The sequence below is a fragment of the Martes martes genome, assembly GCF_963455335.1.
Source record: "Martes martes genome assembly, chromosome: 14".
NCBI classification, from domain to species: Eukaryota; Metazoa; Chordata; class Mammalia; order Carnivora; family Mustelidae; genus Martes; species Martes martes.
Genome location: NC_137902.1, coordinates 1,149,192 through 1,172,508, shown reverse-complemented (window position 1 = coordinate 1,172,508; position 23,317 = coordinate 1,149,192). Strand labels below are relative to the sequence as shown.

At 63.3% G+C, this 23,317-nt stretch overlaps 1 protein-coding gene across 19 annotated transcripts in view; it reads left to right on the top strand.

Moving 5' to 3' along the window:
- Positions 1 to 22,883, top strand: part of JAKMIP3 (Janus kinase and microtubule interacting protein 3) — a gene marked incomplete at both ends in the record, with an annotated part of 44,069 nt that extends 21,186 nt beyond the window's left edge. For 4 of the 19 annotated variants that reach the window (XM_080823624.1, XM_080823622.1, XM_080823634.1 and 1 more), the window contains 15 exons: positions 1,467 to 1,502; positions 2,238 to 2,297; positions 3,386 to 3,514; positions 4,623 to 4,751; positions 6,454 to 6,537; positions 7,931 to 7,993; positions 9,816 to 9,914; positions 10,989 to 11,087; positions 11,214 to 11,273; positions 14,383 to 14,448; positions 15,172 to 15,240; positions 15,327 to 15,404; positions 19,004 to 19,207; positions 20,274 to 20,339; positions 21,964 to 22,014. In XM_080823624.1, the coding sequence (XP_080679750.1) occupies positions 1,467 to 1,502; positions 2,238 to 2,297; positions 3,386 to 3,514; positions 4,623 to 4,751; positions 6,454 to 6,537; positions 7,931 to 7,993; positions 9,816 to 9,914; positions 10,989 to 11,087; positions 11,214 to 11,273; positions 14,383 to 14,448; positions 15,172 to 15,240; positions 15,327 to 15,404; positions 19,004 to 19,207; positions 20,274 to 20,339; positions 21,964 to 22,014 (1,293 nt within the window). Of the gene's footprint in view, positions 1 to 1,466; positions 1,503 to 2,237; positions 2,298 to 3,385; positions 3,515 to 4,622; positions 4,752 to 6,453; positions 6,538 to 7,930; positions 7,994 to 9,815; positions 9,915 to 10,988; positions 11,088 to 11,213; positions 11,274 to 14,382; positions 14,463 to 15,137; positions 15,241 to 15,326; positions 15,405 to 19,003; positions 19,208 to 20,273; positions 20,340 to 21,963; positions 22,034 to 22,724 lie in introns of those variants that run through there. The other 15 variants (XM_080823625.1, XM_080823623.1, XM_080823637.1 and 12 more) reach the window with 11 other exon arrangements.
- Positions 22,884 to 23,317: the final 434 nt, after the last annotated feature.

The following is a 23,317-nucleotide window of genomic DNA, read 5'->3' as shown; positions in this document are numbered from 1 at the left end:
TCTCCTCCGTCGGCCCCGCCCCTCCCGTCTCTCTCTCCCTCTCTCTCTCTCAGCCCCTCCCCTCTCCTCCGTCGGCCCCGCCCCTGCCGCCCCTCGGCCCCGCCCCTCCCGTCTCTCTCTCTCAGCCCCTCCCCTCTCCTTCCTCGGCCCCACCCCTCCTCTCACTTACCTGGGCTCCTTGCCCTCCTGCCCCGTCGGTGGGATGGAGAGCCCAGCAGGCGTGTCCCCCCGCCCCTCCCTGGGGCTGCACCGCGGCCATGCCCGAGGGGCCCTCTAAAGCTGCGTCGTCTCCTCCCGGCTTCGGACCCCGGGGTTCAAGGGCGGTGATGCCGCAGTGTTAGCTCCTGCGACCCTGGGACAGAGCAGCGCAACCTTTTCTCGGTCTGGAGGCCAGAATCGGGTCCAGGTGCGGCAGGGCCGCGCCCCCTCCTCCAGCGCCAGGCCAGGGTCCATCGTTTGCCGCAGGGAAGCTTCTGGCCTCTCACTCCGGTCTCAGCCTGACTCCGCAAGGCTGCTCTGTGTCCCTCCCCTGCTCTCCCGAGGACGCGCGCCTGCCCTAATCCGGGACGGTCCCCGCTCCGGATCCCTGACACGATCACGTCTGCAGGGACCCTACTCCAGATAAGGTCCAGACCCAGGTGCTGGGCATCAGGACGTGGACAGGCTCTTCGGGGCCCACCCGGCCCGAGACACTGCTCTGTCCCTGTAGGGCACAGCTGTGCAAATAGTCCTGCACCAAACCTTCCTGCAGTCGCTCTGCTTGGGGCCTTCTGCTTCTCGTTGCTGTCCCCTCGGATCACTTCAGAGCAAGTCGCCTTGGTCTTTCTGTGACCTCTGGGTGCGGCAGAAGGGACAGCAGTGTCTCTCCTGCTGGCGTGGCTTGTGGCCCAGAAGTGCTGGCCTGGCTTGTCTTGCTGTCCTTTTTAGTAAGTTCTACGCCCATTGTGGGGCTTGAACTCAAGACCCTGAGATCGAGTCACATGCTCTGCTGACTGAGCTGGCCGGGCCCCAAGGCCTGTTTCATTTTGATGACTGAAGTTGTCTCCAAAGTAACGGGACGTCCCACAGCCCAGTGTGGGCTGCAGGGCGGGTCTCACCAGCTCAGCCTTCCCTGACTGTGCCTGAGAGCTGCCCTCTTCTCTCGTTCAGCCCCACAGTGGCCGCGCGTCCCCCTGTGTAGAGGATCTGTGGGGTGTGGGGGTGTTCAGGAGAAGGAGGAAGTCCTGGTCAGTTGCAATCGTAGGTTACTGCCGTTTCCGAAAGGCCGAGGGCCCCGGGTGCTCCTGTAGGTTGTCGGTGCCCTTGGGAGGTCAGCTTAGGGAGGGAGGGGGGACCGTGAGAGTCCGGTCAGATGCTTCCTCTCCAGGCAGTGGGGGGTGGCCGAGGTTTGGGGCAGCCACCAGGCTCTGGGTCCCTGGGAAGCAGGTCTGTGCGCCCAGCTCTGTAACAAGCTCTTCTCTCCGCAGACGCTTGAAACCGCCGGCTACGTGAAGAGTGTGCTAGTAAGTAACTCCTACATTCACCCCAGTTTCCCAGCACACTTGTCCCTGGAACCCATCCTGCTGGTGGCTCCTTCTAGTCCAGACAGGGCAGCCGTGCCAACACGGGCCACCTGCCCAAAGGCTTTGCAGTGGGGACCAAGGATGCCCATTCGTTAGGGTCAGATAGATGCCCCACGTGGCCATCGGGGATGCCCACAGGAGCCAGCACCCAGCTTTGCCCATTCTTCAGGGACGGCTGGCGTCCCTGGAGCGCTCAACCCCACCACGGGTTTCCTCCCTGCCGGTGTGGTCCAGCAGTCGAAGCGTGGCTGGTACATGGCCAGGGTCATGGAAACGCAGTTCAGCTCCCTGGGGAGACACGGGTTTTTGGTCTCCTCCCATGTCTGCAGGCTCTGTCTCCAACCGTGTGGGGAGGGCATTTCCCCAGACATCTGCTCAGAGAGCACGGAGCAGGGCTGGGCTCGGGCCCTTTCGGGTTCCTGTTTTTGTGTGTGTTCTGCTCAGAGCCTGCCCCCCTGCCACACACCGTGAAGGAGGCTGGAGCACCGAGCAGGTGTGGTCACAGCCCCCCATGTGGGCCAAGCGGAAGCCCCGCGCCGTCCGCCCCTCCAGCTCCGTGGCCACACAGACAGCGGCCCACCTAGAAACCGCCCTCCCAGTCCAGTCCAGTGACCACGCGGCAGCGCGAATGGAGCTGCTCACGCCTCAGGAAACCTCCTCTGATGGTTTTTGCAGGAGCGCGATAAGCTTTTAAGATTTCGGAAGCAAAGGAAGAAAATGGCCAAACTCCCCAAGGTAAAGGAGACGATGCTGACCCATGTGTGCACAGAATATATGTTTTTAAAGCCACTTAACACGAGGGAGTTTCTTTCTGGAGGTGAAAAGAAAATATCTACTGTTTCTAAAAATGGTTACTGTACCATAACCAACACGAACCTCAAATCAATACTCTTGTTTATAATTTTAAATTTAAAAATCCTACCTTGTTGCTTTTAAATTTCCCAGGTAGCCCACGATTCATGACGGCAGGAAGGAGGGGTTCGCCCCGCTCCGGCCTTCCCTGCAGGCCTGGGAGTTAGAATTCCCACGCGGCCGCGGGGCTCCCAGGCCTGCCTCGCCACCGCCACCGCGTGGTCCCCCGTCACCACTGCAGGCCGCGGCGCCCTGTCTGCGGCCCCCACGGGGCCCTCTCCCAGGCAGACCCGCGCATGCAGGGAGTCTGAAGCCCAATCCTTTTCCATAAATGTGTGCTTTTTATTAAAGGAGATTCAGGAGGTATCGCCAGAGAACGTTAACTTGGGCTCGGCTTTATGCAACATGAGTGTATTTTCTTGTTGGGCTTTTGAGCGCTCAAGGGTGTTCCTCACGCAGCCCGGGAGGTACTCCTCAGGCACGGGTGCCGGCCCATTTGGCCCCCAGAGTGTTGGGGGCCCTCTCTCCTCCAGATTGTCGCAGAGCACTTAGAGACTTCCTGGGGGCCTGGGGGCCAGTGGGAGGAGGCCCGCCCGCCCCCTCCACCTGGGCCCCCGCTGTCCTGTCGCTTCCATGAGGCAGGACTGGGGAGGAGCCAGGCAATTAGGATACAGGCCAGGAGCCACCCAGATGGGCTCAGCAGCCCAGGACAGGATGTTGGTTGACAATGGTGGGGACCGTTGGCCACACGGTGAGGAGCGACCGTCACGAGCTGGACCATGAAGGGGTCCGGTGGGATTTGGGCTCAAGAAGGACCCAGGAGGCTCCAGTGACTGTCGGGCCAGGAGTTCAGGGCAGTGTCAGGGACACAGCAGGGGGGACTTGGATAGAGTGAGAGCGGATGGTGGACATGGGGTGAGGAGGGGACACAGGCCCGTGTCTGGACTAACCCAGTTCCTTTGGGTCAGCAGCCGGTTGTGGTGGAGACCTTCTTTGGATACGATGAAGAGGCTTCCCTGGAGTCCGACGGGTCGTCCATCTCCTACCAGACGGACAGGACAGACCAGACCCCGTGTACGCCCGACGACGACCTGGAGGAGGTAGCCTCCCACGGGGCTTTCCGGACAGGCTGGAGCGGGGCCTGGAGGCCAGGGGGATCAGGGTCAGCGGTCTGGGTACGTGGGGTTCTGCTGTGGGGCTTGCCCCCGGAGCGGTGGGCTCCACGGCCCTCCCAGGCCGCGCCCCCCGCCCCCGTGGCCTGTGGTTCGGCGCAGCGAGAAGTGCTTCCCGCTGCCACCCCTTCCTTCACAGGCCCCGGCCAGGTTTCAGCCCACCGCTGTGCTCCTGCCCCTCCACACGTGGGGACGGACGGCTCCCTGCCTCTCGGAGGGCTGCCCCGGGCTCGGAGCACCCAGTATGGGGAGGCTGGCACCAAGGCCAAGGGCCAAGCCGAGAGGTACACAGGACAGATAGTGCAGAATAGTGTTGTCTCCGATAGACACACAGCCAGTCTGTCCTGCCCACCAGTCCTTCTTCCAGAAGGAACGGCCCCCAGGTGCGGGCAGCCAGCTGAGCCCCGCATGTGGGAAGAAGCTTGGTTTGTTCTCACTGGCTTGGCCCTTGAAGGGCAAGGAGTGGCCCTGAGAGGCCCAGGGGCACTAAGGCCCCAGGTAGTGCCTTCCCGGGCAGATCAGGGCAGGTGACCCCATGGCCGTGGACCCACTTAGAGACCTCAGACATCGTTGTACAGCTACTGCCAGCAGCCCTGGAGGTGATGAGCACAGGGGGAGCTGCGGCCGGTTGAGGGATCCTGGGCCTGGTCCCTCTCAGACACAGCCAGCCTCCACAGCACACCTAGGCCTTGTTCTCGGAGCACCAAGAGCACCAAGAGCTCTGGGGCCCGGGGACCCTCAAAGGCAGCAGCCATCCCCTGCCTTCTCCCTGGGGCAGCAGGTGTCCTTGTAGCCAGAAGGAGGCATCTGGGGATCTGCGAGGAAGGCGGGGTGGGGAGGAGATGCATTCCCAGGGCCAGGTCTCACCTGACACATCTGGGGGGACAGGTGGGGTCCCCACTGAGCCCCTGGCCTGGCTGCCGGCCCCTGAGGCTCACCCTGGCCTCAGTGTAGCCAGCTGGGCCTTTCCCCGGGGAGCTCTGGGCTCACCTCCCCGGGGCCCCCGGCAACGCTGCGTCTCTGTGCACCTGTGCAGGGCGTGGCCAAGGAGGAGACGGAGCTGCGGTTCCGGCAGCTGACCATGGAGTACCAGGCTCTGCAGCGAGCCTACGCCTTGCTGCAGGAGCAGGTCGGAGGGACGCTGGACGCAGAGCGAGAAGTTAAGGTCTAACTGACTTCTACTCCACGACGTTCCGGCTCCCGCTGGGCTCCTCCCCGCTTGACCCCCCGCCGCGGCAGGGACACCTGTGGCGCCTCACCTTCCGGGCTGATCCCTCTCTCCCGCAGCTCTTGCCGGGCCTGTCGGAGCTCCCGAGGCGACTGCGAACCAGTGTTTGCGCGGCAGCGCTGGGAGTTGGCCCGGCGGTGGGTGGGGCCTCCCCCGGAGCGGTCCCTGGCATGGGTGTGAGTGATGGTCCCCGGAGAGCCACGTGTGTCCCCTCTGCGGACTGTGGCTGGTGGGCAAGGGGAGGTCTGCTTCCTTGCGAACCTGCCCTCGGCGCTCTTGGGGGGCTCTCCCAGAGCGGAGGCTCAGAGATGGGGAAGGGCCGGCATTTCTGCTCGGTTCTCGAAATCCACTGAGGTCATTCACTCATCCAGTCCACCTGAGCTCAGCTGCTGTGCTCACCTTGACCCTGGGCCTCACCAGCCTGGCCCTGCTGGGAGCAGGTATGTGTCCCCCTCCTGCCCCTGCTTCCTTGAGCCCTGGGCCAGGCGCTCATGCCCGTCCACCCAAGGCAGGAACACGGGGCTGACAGGTGCCCTCGCTGGCCACCAGGGGAGGCTGTGGCAGGGGGCTGTGCCCTGTCTTCCCCTGAACCCCCACCCCACACTCCCTGACATGTGGCCTGCCCTGCCAGGGCTCCGAGGGGATGCCCTGCATAAGGAGGTCGGCTGCACCCTATACACAGAAGGACTCTCCTGCCCAGCTGCCCCGGCACCTGGGGGCCATCTCTGTCCCCAGCCACACGGGGCAAGGCGCCGGTCAGCTGGTTCTGAGACTCCGGCTGGCCGGCTGGGTGTGGACCCTTGGAAGCAGGGCGCAGTGTCAGTGGGGTCCCTCTCCTTCTCCTCGCTGCCTGGGGAGTCGCTGGACCTACTCCCTGTGAGCAAACAGATCTCCCTCCAACTTCCCTCGTGTCACGATAGCCCTAATAGGGAGGCCGGGGGAGGGGAGGGAGAGCCAGGGTCCGCTAATGTCTCTGAAGGGGAACCCAGGGCCAGGCCAGGGGATACTCGGCCCTCCTCAGCTCGAGGGACCCCTGACCCAGTGCCCAGCTGGCCCGGATGCTCTCATCTGCCCAGAGGTGTTCCCAGGGAACAGGGGCGCCCATCGGAATGAAGGGCCCCATGGCCCAGACCTCACGAGAGCAAATTAAGTCCAGGGGTGTGGCCTGGACGGCCTGGGGCCTTGCCTGCCCCTGGGCAGTGGAGGGTGGGCTTCTGCAGGAGGCAGGGAGCAGGGAGTCAGGTGCACGCAGGACCGGCAGAGGCACCCGCGAGGGAGGGGACGGGCCGAGGGCCGAGCGCCGAGCCGTGCGTGCGTCCTTCCCGTTGGCCAGAGCCCAGGATGCGGCCCAGTGGCCGGTGCCCCGCAGGCCTCCACGGCCCTCCTCAGCCCTTTCATCCTGCTTACAGAGATGTCCCCAACAGTCCCTCAGAATGAGTCTGTAGGGCATCCCCATAACCCGACAGAGTCCGCTCGCCACAAGCCTCCTGGTGCTTCCCTCCGCCTGGAGCCTTCCCTGCAAATATGTGGGCCTCCCCCTCTCCCTTAGCGGAGGGGAGAGCCCCCTGAAAGCCTCCAGCCCTGCAGGGCGTCCTGGCTGCGAGAGGAAGTTTGATGTATCCCTCCTCCCATCCTACAGACCCGTGAGCAGCTGCAGGCAGAGGTGCAGAGAGCCCAGGCACGGATAGACGATCTGGAGCAGGCCCTGGCCGAGCAGGGGCAGGTGAGGCTTGAGCGGGGCTGGGTGCCCACCAACACGGAGGGCATCCGAGGGACACGGGCGTCCACAGGTGTATGGGGGGCTGCACCCAGCAGACAGGCACCCCACTAGGAAATGCAGACCCTGAAAGGAGCACAAATCAAAGGAAAGACCCAGCATGCCTTGATGAGGGGCCTGGGTAGGCCCCGTCTCTCCCCCCAGCTCAGGGCCAGGGCTGCCCCTGGAGACCGCCGGTCACTCCCTCACCCGTATGCCCATCGCCACCTCTGGGCTCTTCAAATCCTGGGGGAGGGTGTCTGTCGCCTGCCACCAGGAGCTTCTGTCCTGCGGGACGGCGCAGCTCCAGGTGGACCCAGGAGGAGGCTGGAGGACAGCCGAGTTGGGCCGGGAGAGTCTGCATGGGAAAGCACCGGGGTCACCATCAAGCCAGCGCAGACCCACGGTGGTCCTCGACGCGTTCGCCACTGGGTGGATGGCGAGAGGGACAAGAGGATGACCTGAGCAACATGGGGTCGTGTTGCCCACACCCCCACTTGAGCGCGCACGGCCCCAGATTCCGCGCTGGGCACCTGTAAGCCGTTTACCCGAACCACGCGGGACTGGCTTGCCCCGGGGCCCCGTGCGCTCGGGCTGCAGGAACTGTGCTCAGAGGCTGGGCTGAGCGCAGACTTCACGGACCCTGCCTGGACCTCATGAGGTTGGCACCTGAGCCCCACGGTGGCCGTTCGTGCAGGCGAACAGCGGCAGGGTAGCCGGGACACGAGCAGGACGACAGTGTGGCCGCCTTGTTCAGTGGCCAACAGCCCTCCGGCTTCCCAGATGACTTCGCCGAAGAACCTGGAAAGAAGGGGAGCGCAGGTGGCGGGTCCTCCTCCTGACCCCTCGCTGGGGACGCTGCTTGTGCAGGGAGCATCGCAGCTTTTGGGGACACGCGACCTTGTGGCCAGGTCGGGGGCGTCCACACACGCCTCTCACCAGAGCACAGAAGCCACCCTCCATCCGTGCATCTGAGCATGAACAGACAGGACACGCCCCGAGGGTCCCAGGCTGCTGCCGGTTCTGTGTCAAAGTCCTTGGACCCAGGACACCCATATGGCTCCGCGTGCCCCTGGTGCCTGGCGTGGGTGGGTGTGGGCTGGGAATGCTGGCCGTGTGGTGGCACAGGGTCCCACAGAAGCAGGGCTGCCTCCGTCTGCTCTCGTCCGGGCCCCTCCTGGGAACTCCGGGGAGATCGCAGGCTTTCGTTCGCGGCATGACAGGAGCCAGAGGCGCGGTGGCCAGAAGCCTGCTGCAGAGGCTGGGGGTCGCCTCCTCGGCTCTGCTGAACCGCGGTTTAAATGTCGGCTTTGCGCTGATTCTGCGGCATTAATTTCTCCAATTTAATTCCATTTTCAAGGACATGAAGTGGATTGAGGAGAAGCAGGCACTGTATCGAAGGAACCAAGAGCTCGTGGAGAAGGTGCGCCCCAAGTCCCGAGAAAGCAGCGACCCCCACCCTGCACTCCCGGGAATTCTCTTCCGGACGGAGGTCCTTGGAGGGTCCACAGGGCCGGGTCCACCCAGCTGCTGTGTGTCTGGCATCACCTGAGCTCTCCGGCCCTGGTCGTGGGCTCTCCTGGCTGCCGGTTAACAGGAGGCCCTAAAATGCTGTTGTCCCTGCACCCCACCCCCCGTTGGGGCTCTGTGGGCTGGAAGATTTTACGTGATGGGCCGGAAAACACGGTGCCCACCGGCCTGCTCCCACTAGCGGCCTGGGCTCTTGCCCAGAGCTGCCTCACTTGTCCTTCTCCCGGCCAGTGAGACGCCCATTCTGCACACAATCCCCCTCATTTAGCCTGATGGGGGGAGGTCTCCTCAGACGACACCTGCACAGCTTGGGACGGTCCCCAGTGGGCGGCGCCCCAGAGCTGCTGGCGCGGGGACGGTCAGAGCAAGGTGGGAGCCAGGCTCCGGTTCAGAGGCAGAAAGGCCACCAGGGCCATCGTCCTGCCCCATCAGGGTGCCGCGTGCCGCCCTTCCCCACCAGCCATGGTCCTCGTCCTGGGCCGAGCACGGGCAGCCACAGCCCTTCTAGAGAAGAGCCAGACCTGCGCGTCCTCATGGGTCCACCGTGTCCGTGCTCCGTGCAGACCGGCAGCTCCCAGCCAAGCCCCCGAGCCACAGCCCAGTCCTACTGGGGGCTGTTAGATCCTGATCGTGCATGATGCCCACGCGCTTCTTGTGGACCGTCCACAGATTCCTAAATCACGGCAGCTGTGTCTGTGGGGCTCTCATGCACACACGCACACTTGTGTAACGTTCACAGGCACACTCATGTGTGTGCACAAACACATGCACACTTGCGTGCTCACGTGTACCCGTACCACGCCCATCAGCGCTTCCATGTGCACAAAATACATGTGCACATAAGTGCTTGTGTGCACACATGACCCTCACACGCGTCTGCACACACGTTCGTGTGCACACATGACCCTCACACGCGTCTGCACACACGTTCATGTGCACACATGACCCTCACACGCGTCTGCACACACGTTCGTGTGCACACATGACCCTCACACGCGTCTGCACACACGTTCGTGTGCACACATGACCCTCACACGCGTCTGCACACACGTTCGTGTGCACACATGACCCTCACACGCGTCTCACATTCGTGTGCACACATGCTGCTCACATGCACACTTAAGCACTTCTGTGCACACGTAGATACTCGTGTGCATGTGCAAACACTGTGCACACCTGTAGTGCTCGGTGCACACTTTAAACCTGTGCCCTTCTCTGGCTACCATGCCCACGGCCTTGGCTGTGCGTGACCCCATGTGCCGTGGAAGGACCCTGCCCCCGATGGCACCTGGACCGATGCCGGGCCCCGGATCCGTCTCCAGCCACCCCTGAGCATCCCAGCAGGGCATTCAGCTCCCCGAATTCAGTTCGGGGGGCGTGGGCCAGGCCACCTGGCCCAGTGGACGCCCCTGTGGTGGGCCCTGCCCTGCCCTCACGAGGCCATGTGCCCCGGACATCTCAGCGGCACACCCTTCCCTTCCCTAGCTCTGCTCAGACGACCGGGCCGGGCTCAGGGCCACCCTGGGAGCATCTACGGCTCCTCGCCCCTTTACCCCTCCCTGTGTCCGCCCACCCTGGTGAGCCAACTCCGGCTGGAGCGAGGGCTCTGGGCGCCCGGGTGGGTCGGCCGTCCCCACGGATGGCCGGAAGCTGTCAGGAAAGTCGGGAGGGGACCTCGCGTGACCTCAGTGTCTCATCTACCTTTAATTTGACAGATTAAACAAATGGAAATAGAAGAGGGTCGGTTAAAACACGAGGTTCAGGATGCGAGGGACCAAAACGAGCTACTGGAGTTCCGGATCCTGGAACTTGAGGTGCGCCGTGGGCGAGGCACTGGGGGCGCGGGGCGGAGCTGCTGTGACTGAGGGGGGGGGCCTGGCCTTCCTGACCTGGGCCCTGGCTCTCGACCCCAAGGGGGTGGGTGGAAAGGAGGCACCTCTCTGAACAAGGGCCATGGAGGAAACCCCAGAATGAGCGAGATGTGAGTGTCTGCTTCCAGACCCATTGGGCTGCACGACGACGGCTGTGCCCCTCGGGGGCTGTGATGGTGGCTGAGGGGCTGAGCGGGGGCCGCACACCCGACCGTGGTGGCCAGCTACTGGACGCTTGCTCCTTGCTCATTTAAGCGGCCGAGTGTGGGCAGCTGGGGGCCACGCAGTGACCAGGCGCCCTTCCGGCTGTCCTGGGCCCCTGTGCTCCTCTGTGACCTTGGCCTCCTGCAGGGGAGGAAGTGGGAGCCAGGCTCCCTCAGGGAAGCGTCCAGCCATACATACATGGACGGCCGTGCAGCTGCCATCACCTTCCACTGTCCCTCCTGGCCAGGAGGGCGTCTCTGAAGCCAGAGGGCAGCTGGGGGGTATGGTCCACCTGCGAGGACGTGACCGGGGCTGGCATCTGCCCTGCTGGCTGCCCACATGACTCTGGGGCTGCCTCCTCAGTCCCAGCCACCTTCAGGACCCCCGGGGACGAGGAGGTCATGAACCTTGTGGCGGGAGGGTGTGCGTGCATGCGTGTGCACACACGACCATCCCTTGGCCTCCGGGGCTCCTGCGTGTGGCCTTGGGTTGGGGGCAGCACTGCCAGCCACTGTCCTCAGAGCAACCAGCCAGTTGCTCCGGTCAGCCGTGGAGGAGGACACGACTCCCTGGGCCTCCTGACAGCCCGAGGGTTCACAGCAGACCGGCAGGTCAGCAGCCGGGGTGGGGATGGAGGACCCGGGCCTGCCGCGCGGGGGGTCCCCGCTGCCGCCAGTGCTGCGCAGGGGCCCTCTCTGTGCCTGGGCTTGTTTCCCAAGTGCCCACCACATTCGCTGGCCTCTGCACCTCCGCCCTGTCCCTGGGTGGCCTCCAGCTCAGCCCCCACGCCCCGCCGCCTGCTCTCTGTCCTAGGAGCGCGAGCGCAAGTCTCCAGCCATCAACCTCCACCACACCCCCTTCGCGGAGGGGAAGAGCCCCCTCCAGGCCTACTGCGAAGCTGAAGGCGTGACGGTAAACCCCGCGCCCCCACCCCTGCACTGTGTGCCACACCCCCCGCCCCCAGCCCCACAACCCTCTCCGCTCCCGGCCCCCCTGCCGCGGGCACTCACCTCCGGGTGTCCCTCTGTCTGCCTCTAGGACATCCTGGTCTCGGAGTTGATGAAGCAGCTGGACATCCTGGGGGACAACGCCGTAAGTGTATGTCGCTCTCCTGACTCGTGCATGCCTCCTCGTGCCGGTCCCCACCCCGCCAGCCCTCAGCGTCCAGGGACCCCCGTGAGTCCCGCTGCCCGTCTGCCATGCTGCCCTGCCTGCCTGCGCCCTCCCCGAGGCCACAGCTGCTTGGGGCGGCCCCTGGAATTTGGGAGGAATCCTGCCACACTCTCATGTTCCTGCCCCCGGCTGGGTGGCGGCTCACCCAGAAGCACGGGGTTCAGGGCCTCTGCTCGGCCAGGACGGGGAGCCCTCTGCTGCGCACACCCGGTTCCGCCGGCCACGATGCTCCTGGCTGTATGTTCTCAGTTTCTGGAATGCCGGTCGGTCTCTAAGCCTTTCTACACCTTGGTGGGGGTGGGGGGCGGGGGTGGGAGCAGGGGTCCTTCTAGTGCCTTAGATAGCCCAGGCTCTTAGCGGTTCCCACGTCCTTGGTTTTGGGGGAAGGGCAGAGACCGTAAATAATCTGCAAATCTCATTTAAGGCACCGTTCCAATTTCTTCAGCAAACTCTCCAAGAATACTGATTCCCGTGTGACCGTACTGCTTCCTCCTCTACCTTTACCCTCCAACCATCATCCCTCCCCCCATCCATCCATCCCTCATCCTCTATGCACTCCACTGTCCGTCTGTTCTCTCTCCTTCATCCATCCGTCCTCCATCCACCTCCCATCCCTCACCCCCCACCCATCCTCCATCCCCCCGACCCTCCCACCCATCTTCCATCTGCCCTTTGTCCGTCATCTTGTTCCTGTCGAGGCCCTGCCCAATGAGCAGCTCAACTGTGCTAGAAGCAGCCCCACTGCGCCACCCAGAACTTCTTTTTCTCCAAGGTGTACTAATAAGCAGAGTCTACAGCTGGTCCTCAGACACCTTGGGCTCCCCATCCTGCTCACTGCTTTTAAGAAAGCCAGGCACTGAGTCAAATTTGTGTACTTCCTGAAGCAGAAGGACCAAAAGAGAAGCAAACACACGCACACCCGCACTCTCGCTCGCTCACGAGCGCCACAGCCCAGGGGCTCGCACGTAGTCTTGGGACTCGTCGTTCTTCCCAGCCGCTGTGACATGTGCAGGGCCCTGTGTTGACAGGGACACTTCTCTCCTCGCCCACACTTTCCGGAGGGCAGGGGAAGGCTCCACTGGGGTCTCTGCCCCTCCCCCAGACCCCCTGCTCCATGTGGCTGTGGGCTGCAGAGGCATCAGCCAACAGCCAGGATGGGGTCCCGCCCTGAGTTTTCAGGCCGCATCGCAGGGACCATACTGGTTAACCTTCTGATTCACAGCTAGAGAAACTGAGGCCCAAGAGGACGCTTGCCCAGGGTCCTAGAGCAGATGTAGGAAGAGCCTCGCTCTGTCCAGTTCAGTTCAGGGCCCCTCCCCAGCCTTGTAGCTCCCTACTCAAGAGCTCCAGGGGGCAGGATGGCCATGGAGCCATCAAGGGGCCTCAGAGCAGAGAGACAGAGGCTCTTGGGGACTGGAGGACACACCTTCAGGTTTTACGCTCAGGGGACCCTGGGGAAAGCTTGGCACTTCCTACTGATGGGCCTGGAGGGTGTCCCTGTCCCTTCAGTGGTCCCAGGGGGTATCTGAGTGTGCTTCGCAAGCACCCCATGCCCGGGGACTGTGCCCCGTGGAGCGTGAGCCCCAAAGTTCATTCCTGGAGCTGGCAGCGGCCTGGCTCATGAGGCAGGCAACAAAGATAGCCCGTCCCCTGATGCCTTCACAGCCGGCTCCGTGGCTGCCACGCACAGACCGCCCCAGAGCAGCCCGCAGCCTCCAAACTGGCTGCGGGGGTGCTGGAACCCCAGACCTCGTGTGCTCGGGAGGCAGGGCCCTTGGAGTTGAGCAGAGGCTGGCGGGGCAGAGCGGACCCCCATCCTCCCTGGCAGAGCACCCCTCCCCGCAGCTGTACCTGGGCTGCAGAGGGAAAGATCCCCTGGGGAAGGCAGAGCAGACGGCACTCTGCCCAGGCCGGGGCCTCAGGACATCATCACCTCCTGGCCAGGCTGCTCACCCAACGGCGAGCCCCCGAGCCAAGTGCAGCCGTGTCTAGTAGGTTCTCCCTGAGGCCACTTGCTCAGCCCTCCCTGGTCCCTGTCTGCGTGGGGGAGGGAGCGCACTGGCCCCTGACCAGCTCCCCCAGAAGCAGGCAGTGTGAGGAGCGCCTGGCCAGCCCAGCTCTGGGCTGAGTGTGGGTGCACTGTGCCCCAAGGGCAGAGCTTGCCTCTGTGCCTACAGCATTTGGTCACCGTCCCTGCCTTGGCTGACTGCTACAGGGCTAGGGGACAGTGAGAGACCCCTGCCCTTGGAGGCCAAAGTTCACAGCCCAGATGGAGGGTTTTCTGAGCAGACAGGTTCTGGGCTCTAGGGTGGTGTCCCCAGCTCTGTGGTCCAGCGGACTCCGCCTCCTCTGGTCTCTGATTCCCGTGCTCCCCACCCCCCCCTCCAAGATGGGCCCTGTGGCGGGGACAGCCTGGCTGCCACCCAGCTGATGACGCAGGCGGCGGTCAGGGTCTGAGTGAGTGAAGGGCTTGTAGCCTCCAAAGATACTCATTGGTCCCGAGGCCAGACTCAGCCAGAGACCACCCAGGAGGGCCCCCGGAAGAGGTGTGAACACACCATGCAGAGAAGAGACAGAGACCCCAGGGACGGGGCCATCACTGCACACTCCTAAGCGGGTTTTAGCCATTAACACGGCCTGCATATGTGGAGAGCCGGCTTTAAACCAAGGTGTGGACCAGGGACAGTGGGTGTGTGTATATCGCCGCTGCCCTGCACTCCCCTCGCCCTCAGCGGGCCACCTACAGGGTCCTGGTCACCAGTCCTGGGGCGACAGGCGGGGGCAGAACAGAGAGAGCACGTCAGAGTCAAGTCAGGGTCAACGGGGTACAGAGTTAAGGGCATTCAGGACCCCAGGAGGCCATTTCACTCAGAGTGACCTAACCCGTGGCCCCAGCCCCCTGCGCCTCTCCGTCACGTTCACCTCATGCACTCCCGCAGACCCCCCGCCGGGCACCCCCGCCCTCAGCATTTCAGTCCGCTGCCCTGGCAAGCCCCCCCACCCCCCGACTGTCCCTGTGTCTGCTTTGGTGCAGAATCTGACCAATGAGGAGCAAGTGGTCGTCATACAAGCCAGGACTGTCCTGACCTTGGCTGAAAAGGTAACAGCACCTGTGTGGCCGCTCTTGGGACAGGGCCGGGGCAGCTGGGAGAGGGGGCGGTCCCTGGAGGAGGGACTCCTGGGCTGTGGGGGGGGAGAGTCTATGAATCCTGTTGGCCTCGGGAGGTCCCGCACATGCAGGGGTCAAACAGCACACACCACCCTCTCTGCGGGTAACAGATCAGTCAGACTTTGTCTCAAGGCCCACTCTGCCTCGGTTTCTCCCTGTAAAGGTCAGGCAGTGGAGTGGGTCTGTCCACCACTGGCTTTCTGTTCACCCCACCAGAACCCTCCCCCGGGGCTGCCCAGCCGACCTGGGCTCCTTACCTGTAGCCGGTCCCCGGCCCCCAGCCCCCCAGCCAGAGCCTGACTGGGAGGCCTGCTGTCAGTAACCAGTCCTGGGGCCCCCAGCGGGAAGGGGAGAGGGATTCCCGGCAAGCAGGGGTGCAGGGCATGGGATTGAGGGAAGACCTCTGCTGGCTGAGCGCTCTGGCCCCTGTCCCACCGAACCCCTGCTCATGCCCCTTCTCTCCCTGGGGAGTGAGGGACAGACCTCTTGGACAGCACGTGAGGGTGTCTGGACGCTGGGCACCCGGAGCTCACCACGCCGACCCAGCCCCCACTCCCAGGCTGTCCGTGGCACCTGGGGGACGGTGGGATGGCTTTGGTGCCTGCGTGGCCACCCGCAAGGTCACCATCTCCTGCCCTTCCGGTTTGTGTCCAGTGGCTCCAGCAGATTGAGGAGACGGAGTCGGCCCTGCACCAGAAGATGGTTGACCTAGAGAGTGAGAAGGTCGGTGGGCGTCTTGCCTCGTGTGTGCAGCACGGCGACAGCAGGTGCATGCCCGGGGCTGAGGCGCAGGCCCCCTTGTGTTTCAGGAGCTGTTCAGCAAGCAGAAGGGCTACCTGGACGAGGAGCTGGACTACAGGAAGCAGAGCTTGGACCAGGCTCACAAGGTGAGGGAGTCCGGGCAGAGGCGGGGAAGCGCTCCCGCTGGCTGCTGTCTCTCGGGGCCTGGGTCCAGCTGTGCTCCTCCCCCTGGTCGCTGAGGCCCCGGGAGGCCTGACTGCTCCAGCAGCAAACACTTGGCCCCGTGAATGTGGAGCTCACAGGGTTCTTTAAAATGAGTTGAGAAAATGGGATTCATGGACACATAACGTGTTTATAAATTAATCGAACATGGTTGACTGTTCGTAAGAAGCGTTCCCTGGGGCTTCCTGTGTGAGTCCCTGCGACTCCGAGGAACGTCCATTGTGCCTCTCTGCACGCCTGCCTGGCCCGTGGGCAACACTCGCCTCGCTGATAAACTCGTGCCGACTTGGGGTTAGCACGGAGATCTGGGAGTCCTCGTAGACGCACCTGCACCATGGGACGCAGTCCTCGCTGACACGGGTTTGACAACGAGAATCCCATTAGCGCTTCAGGCTGCCTTTATTTCAAGAGGGTGAGCTGAGACCTGGCACCACATCCTTGCTGCTCGGATTAGTCTGGCCAAGGGGCATCACGGGGGGCTTCCTGGAGAGGGACGCCCACACTTCTTCCCAGCGGCCAGTTACACCCTGAGTGCGTGCTGCCTCCCAGCACGTGCTTCCAGGCCCACCTCGTGTCCCTCTAGATGGCCAGTCCTTGAGGTCAGGGCATGTCTGGCACCAGCTCAGGGAAAGCTTCCGGGGGCCCTCGTGAGGCGAGGGGTCTGGAATAGACTGTGCGGCGAGAGGAACGCCTGAGGCCAGGGACGTCCCTTGTGGTAAGTAGAGGTACGCGTACCCGCCTTCTGGAGTGTTAGCAGAGTGAGGTCACTGTGTGGAGAGCGCCCGGGTCACCAGCAAGCCCTACCCAGCCGGGAAGCTGACGGTGTGATGTCTCCATTAACCCCATCAGGCCCATGCAGGTGCTGGTGCTGGTGCTGGCGGCCCACTCACCAGCCAGGGGCAGTGGGACACCTGCGGGACACCGGCAGGCACGGCCACAAAGAAGGTGGTGGAGGGCGGTGGCCTCAGAGAGCCGAACGGGCACTGATGGACCTTCCCAGAAATACGGGCCACGATCCCTGTTTCCAGTCCACGGTGCTGGGTGGGAAGGATACTAGGGAGCAGCTGGATGCCCGTCCCCACCACTGCTCCCTGTGCTCCAGATGCAGGCACGGAGGGGACAGCTCACCCCTGGGCCCCGGGCGTTCCTCAGGGCACAGCTCAGGAGTATGTGCATCGGTGCCGGAAAGACAGGCCAGTGTGCGGGGCATCAGAGTGGGCTGTATGTCTCACATGTGCGCACACAGACACACGTGCACACCCACACGCACGCATGCACACCCACACATGCGCACGTGCACCCCAAAGAGTGGGGTGCCCTCGGGGGGCTGCAGGGCTGCGGACACCTGCCCGGGCTTCACCTCCTCCCTGCTCTGTGGACGCAAGGCTGTGGCAAGGGTTTTGAAGGGGAAGTGAAGGTTCCCACACATGGGGGCCACTCTCAGGGAGCTGCTGGCTCCTGTAGGTGCCCTCGGGTGGTGCTTAGCTGGGGGGAAGGCCGCTGCCCCTCTCTCATTTCCAGCTTTGTGTGAAGCCTTTGTGGTGCCAGCACTAAGCACCCCCACCTGCACGATATTTGCTTGTAAATGCTTGAGCGTCTCCCAACCGCCTGAGCTCTTCTGCTGTCCGGAGGGGCTGACCTGGAATGTGAGCTGGTGGTGACAGCTGGGGACAGTTTACTTTGCAGCTGTCAAGACCAATAAAATGTGAGGCTCCAAGGGTTTTTTTCATTCCCTAAAATGTCCACGAAACCTGAAAGCACTTTTCTAACCATTTTGCCTGAAGAAAAGACCCTTCACTTCTGAAGAGGTTATGTTTTTGATGGGAGGTTGGGTTTCTGTAGTGTAGGAATTTGGTTTTTTCAAAGATTGCTCAGGAAAATCTCCAGAGGAAAAAGCTTTAAAAGTGTTCCGGAGTCGACTGGTAAATCCTTAGGAATTTATACCAAGGTGTGCATTTAGTCCGCTGAGCGGCAGCAAACGGGTCCTTCTGCGTTGGTTCATGGTGGTTTCTTTCTGAGAGGGCAGGGGGGTGAGCCCCACGCCCCACGCAGCTCTCTCCTTGTCCCCGGGGCCCCCCAGTGGCCGCTGTCCGGCCCACGCACCCGCGGCCCCTGCTCGGCCTCCCCCATCAGCCTCAGCTTCAGCCCCGGCCTGGGAGCCCCAGGGTCCGGCCCCCACTCAGCCGGTCAGCTTCTCTGCTTCCCTCGGTGTCCTCGAGGCAGGGGATCTGTGGGACTACAGGTCCTTCCCCAGAGGTCTGCAGTGGGCACCGTGGCCCCTAGCTGTGGGGAAGCACATGTTTGGGGACCAGCAGCATGAGGCATGACGGGCTCTCTGCGTCTGAGCCCTCAGGGGTGGGGTGAGGCCCGGACTCCAGAGCCCCCTGCAGGGTCTGGACCCCGGCTGTCCCCAGCGGGATCCCATGCACGTTGTCCGAGCCCACTTGTCTCCCCACCTGGGGCCAATAAGAACAGTTGCCTCGGGGGAGGGGTGGGCACTGGACAGCTCTGCAGGGCTGGGGCCCTCTCCCAGGCTGCGCACGCAGGGCACACCAGGCCCAGGGGTTCAAGTTCTCAGGATTCAGAGAGTGGAGGTGGTAAAGCGGGCCCTGTGGCCAGCGAAGGCGAGGCCATGTCCAAGGCAGAAAGGAGCAGCCGAGAGGAAGGGCCATGCTCCCAGAGCCCAGAGGCTAGTCTCAAATGCAGTGTGGCAGGGCGCGCTCCCTCTGAGGCCGCAGGGGAGGGTCCTTCATGCCTCCTCTGGCTCCTGGGGGCTCCAGGTGTGCCCCAGCCTTTGTCTCTTCGTGTGGCTTCTCCCCCATGTCTTTCGTGATTGTGTCCAAGTCCCCTCTCCTTGTAAGGGCACGAGCCATTGGATCATTGGATGCCGCCCCCCCATCCGGTATGATTCCACCCTAATGTGAAGACAGCAGCAGACACCCTAGTTCTAAATATTGAGGCCACATTCATGAGATCCAGGGGTCAGGACCTGAATATACCTTCTTGGGGACATGATTGACCCACCATATGTGGCATGGAGGACCACAGAGTGGCCCGGCCTCCCCTGGGGAGAGGCTAGAAGTCAAGGCCTTCCCCCACTTCTGTCCTTACATCAGACAGACCCCTGTGAGCACGGCCGCTCTTCCTTCTGTGCGGCTCGTAAACCCAGGGTTTGAGGAAGGCCGTGAGCAGGGGAAGACGCCTTCCCTCTGCGGCCCATTCCTCCGGCTCCCTTGGGGAGTCCCCTACTCTGGTTTCGAATATCCGCTTACCCGCTCTCCAGATATTAGTGTGAGCTAAGACTCTGCCTCCAAAGTTTCGTTGCACACGTCAAAGCCCGTGTAGAAGTGAGCGCTCTCGTGGTCACGACTCCTGGGCTGGGTGTCCACTCCACAGGTCGTGTAAGCCGGCCGAGGAGGAAACAGCCCCCGCCATGGGGTGGCGTGGAGGCGCTGGCACCCCCAGGAATCCCGGGGCTCCCTTTGACCCGCAGGCCAGACTAAGGTGTCCCCTCCCACCCTAGCACATCCTGGAGTTGGAAGCCATGCTGTACGACGCCCTGCAGCAGGAGGCCGGGGCCAAGGTGGCCGAGGTCCTGTCGGAGGAGGAGCGTGAGAAGCTCAAGGCGGCCGTGGAGCAGTGGAGGCGGCAGGTGATGAGCGAGCTGCGGGAGCGCGATGCCCAGATCCTGCGGGAGCGCCTGGAGCTGCTGCAGCTGGCCCAGCAGGTGCGCGGGGGCGGGGCCGGCGGGGCGGGGCCGGCGGGGCGGGGCTCCGGAGGGGCTGGGAGCTTCGTGGGCGGAGTCCCACGGCCACGCCCCCCGCTCCAGTGGCCACGCCCTCCCCCGACAGGCCCTTGGGCCACTCTGCCTGCGGGGTCAGACCAGCCTCTGGCGGGCACGTACTCTCTTGGGACCGCGGGCTGCGAGGTTTCTAAAGCGCCTCCTTCAATGCCAAGGGCGTGACTAAAGCGTGGTCTGGGGTCCGCGTCGTGGGCGGGAGCTGACCGTGGCCTTCTTTTGACCTTGGGCTCTTTAGGACTTCAGGCTAATCGAGCTGGTCCCCTTCTAACGGCAAGTGAGGGACCCTGGCGCACTGGACAGCCTCCGCTCCCCCGTGTGCGCCCGCGGGGCCTGGAAAAGCCTTCGCAGACGTGTTCTGTGTTCAGAACACCCCAGATACACGGCCCCACTTGCAAAGTCAGATAAGCTAGTGACCCCGGTGTTACTGTGAATGTTAGGGTAGCGTCTGACCACGGCACCAGTCCGCTGCCGGAACACTCGCCGCGAGATTCCGGTGGTCAGTGTGGGGACCGTACCTGGGGGCCCCTCCTTGCCATCAGACGGGCTGCTTCCAGGGTCCGGGCACCCAGGTCCAGTGAGGACGCGTGAATTTGCATCTTGTGGGCCTGGTCTACCCACGGGAACACTAGGGACGTCACCTTCGCGTCACCCTCCTGGGATGGCTGCCTGACCTTGTGGTGGCCTCGCGCTGCTGGTGACATCTGGGAAGGCTGTGAATCCATGTCTGGGTGATCCAGCATATAGTTTCTGGTCTGAAGTTGTGGGGTAGGGGGAGCAGAGCAGCCGACTTCGGAAAGCTATGTCCATCAGGGAAACCGAGGTGAGCCACACGGCTGTGCTGCTCCACCACGGCTGCCGGCGGTGTGCAGTCTCGGACCGAGGACGGTGCCGGCTGGCTGCGGCTCTCGGCTTATCCACCGTGTAAACGGACGAACGCCTTGATTCCCCAAATACTCTGATGAGTGAAGATTTTCCTCCTTTACCATTGCAGAGAATTAAAGAGTTAGAAGAAAGAATAGAAGGTCAGAAGAGGCAAATAAAGGAACTGGAGGAAAAGGTAACATGCATGCGTGTTCGGGGTCTGTTTTGTGCCCGGGGAGGGGTGCCGGTTCGCGTGCTCCCAGTCGTGGGGGGATGGTGAGCAGGAAGCCCAGCTGCCCTGCAGGGGCTGCGTCTCTCCCAGACTCAGTTTCCCAGCTGCGGCAGTGGGAACTGGGGCCCGCGACCTAGGGTCCTTGTGGGGCTGGTGGTCGTGCCGACGTGTGGGATTCCTCCACGTTCATCAAGCAGTTGGTCTGAAAGTCAAGTTCCTGAAAGGCCGGCTTCTCTTCTTGAAAGCAGGTCGTCTGTCCAATGCCAGTCTCTGGTTTCTGGCCCTTAATGCACCTGCTTTGGGGTTTAGGATACTCGGGGGCTGGCATGCAGGGAGTTGGGGGCCTGGGGCAGACCAGCTGGCTCTTTTCCCGGACCCCCAGCCCTGTCAGGCGTGGAGTTGTGGGCGCTCTGTCCGCTCAGTCCAATTCCACGCTCCCCAAATCGAGGTGCCTGGAGTGTGCCCGGAGGGAATCCTGCCTCTTTCCATGGGGTTTGCTTAGTTTAGGGGCCGTTCTTTCTCTGTGACTTAGGGTTGCTTTCATATCTCCATGGTCACACTGATGTTTGCTTAGGGTGGATCTCACCAAATGACCAGCTCCGCACTGGGCACTGAGTGAAGTGGCCCGTGGAGCCACTGCCCTGCCTTGTCTCTTCTGGAAAGAGCAGGAGGCCACTGCTTGCACGGGTGCTCCGTGAGCTGCACGGCCCAAGAAGGAGGCCGCAGAGGCCCCGTGCCCACGGGGGAGAGTGGCCCCTTCCAGAGGCCGCCCAGCACACCCCACCCACCCCTGCTGCCCAGGGACAACACCTGCCCCTTCCCTGGGCCCTTTACTGTCGTCTGCCTGGCGGTCGTCATGGTGACTGTGTAACCTCGTGGTGCCAGTGAGTGCCCGTGAGTGCCCGTGAGCAGCCCCCAGACCTGTGCAGGCTGGGAAACAGGGAGGCGTTCCTGCAAATAGGATTTGTGGCCCTGTGGACGCTGATGCGTGGGGAAGCTTCCACCAGGCCCGGAGGGGCAGGGCATTGTGCTCAGGGTCTCTCCCCGCACATAAACCTGTTTCCCTTTGCATCTTAACCTGAGAACACTTGTGCGCACGATCCACTTGGATTTTAAACACCGGGTATGAATTCCTGTAACGTGTCTGTGCCGCTGTCGGAGCTCCTCCCGCATCTGAGTTGGCAGCCCCCCCCCCCAACCCCGGTGAGGCTTCCGGGTGGCATCTCTGCGGGCTGCTGGCTCTTCACCACTTACCAGGGGACGGGGGTGACGTCTTGTCTGGGTGCTGGGTTTGCCCGGCCCTTGGAACGTCTTCCCACAAGACGTCGTCCTCGTCTTCCGCCAGCAAGGGTCCTGGCCAGCAGCTCCGCAGAGGAGGGAGCAGAGGCGGCTGGTGGGGGCGCGTGTGCGGGGCACGGGGCGCACGGTCCTTGTGCACCGGGACCCGCGCACCGGGGTCCGCTCCTGTGCCCGGCGGAGGCGCGTCTCGTCCTGTCTGCGGCCGCGCCCTCCCCGCTGAAGCTCTACAAACTCTTTTTCTCTCTTTCTCTCTCCATGTCTCTGCCCCCCCACCCCCGCCCCTTTTCAGTTTCTATTTTTGTTCTTATTTTTCTCCTTAGCTTTCATTCTGTGGTCATAGCGCTCCTGGCCCCAACATGGTGAGTATCTCCTCAGCGGGTGCCACCGGCGAGGGTCCGGTCCACCCCTCAGGGGCCCGTGGGGGCCCCGCAATCCAGCTGCCCAAGTGCCGTTGGAAGCCCAGACGTGTCCAGAGGGCTGTTCCAAATCCAGGGCCAGGATTCGGGGTCGGTCAGGGGGCTTGAAGACACCTGACTCTCTCGAGGGGGCAGGAGTGTGGAGGGCCCCTCACGAGGCACTGAGCCAGGCAGAGGCGCGCACGCACCCGGCTTCCCTGCTTCTGCGGCCTCGGCGGAGGCGGTGCAGGAGAGCTCAGTCCTCTTGCCTTTCTTGTCCTTTTCCCCTGGTGCTGAGGACAAGCTGGGCTGACTCTGAAGAGCCCCCCAGAAATGCCTGGGCTTCCGCGACACGCGGGTCTCATTCACAGACGTGAGACCAGCCGCCCAGTCGCCGTGTCATTACTGTGGTTTTGGCTAGGGCCACATGCTAGTCCTGACCCCTGCTTCCTTCCAACGTAAGGGGAGAGAACCAGCAGCACTGGCCTCACCATCCCGGCCAGCCCAGGGCCTGCCCTTCCAAGGGTGTCTGAGGGGCTCCCTGAGGGGCAGCAGCGTACTCTCCTGCTCCCCGAGCCCCCCCGCACCCTGTCCCTCCAGCCCCGTCCTCTGGAGAACCCTTCCTGACGTGCGTCCGGCATCTTGTGTCTTCCAGCCCCCAGAGGAGCCAGACCCCTTTCCTCCAGTGGGACCAGAGGCCAGCAGGTGCCTGGGCAGCAAAACAAGATGCCGAGTCCCATCCCTGAAGCCCCAAGAGGATCTGGTCTCTGGGGACCCCGTCCCGTGGAGGAAGAGGGAGAAAGGGGGGCTTTGAGCACCTCTGAGTGGGCGCCGGACCGCTCTGCTGAGCCAGACTCAGAACTCGTTTCTTGACTGGGGTTCCTCTGGGAGCGGCCTGATCCTGGCTGCTGGACCCTGGGTCCCCCCGTCGGGACACGGCCTCCTGATCCCGGTGACAAGGATGCACGCGTTCCCTGCTGAGCAGGTGCTGAGAGCTGCTTCTGTGCAGGACTGCCCACAAGCCGACCCCCCCCCCCCAGCTCCTCAATCGCGCACACAGCTCGGACAAACCCACCAGGAAGAACACAGGCAGCGTGAGAGGACCCAGGGGAGCCTGTGGCCACAGCGGTGACCCCCATCCAGGGAAGCCCAGGTCGGTCACAGGGCACGTTCCGAGGACAGCTTCCCCTGGTCCTGCAGGTGGCCTGTGGAGACCTGCTCGCTGGGTCCTGCGCACCTGCTGGCCAG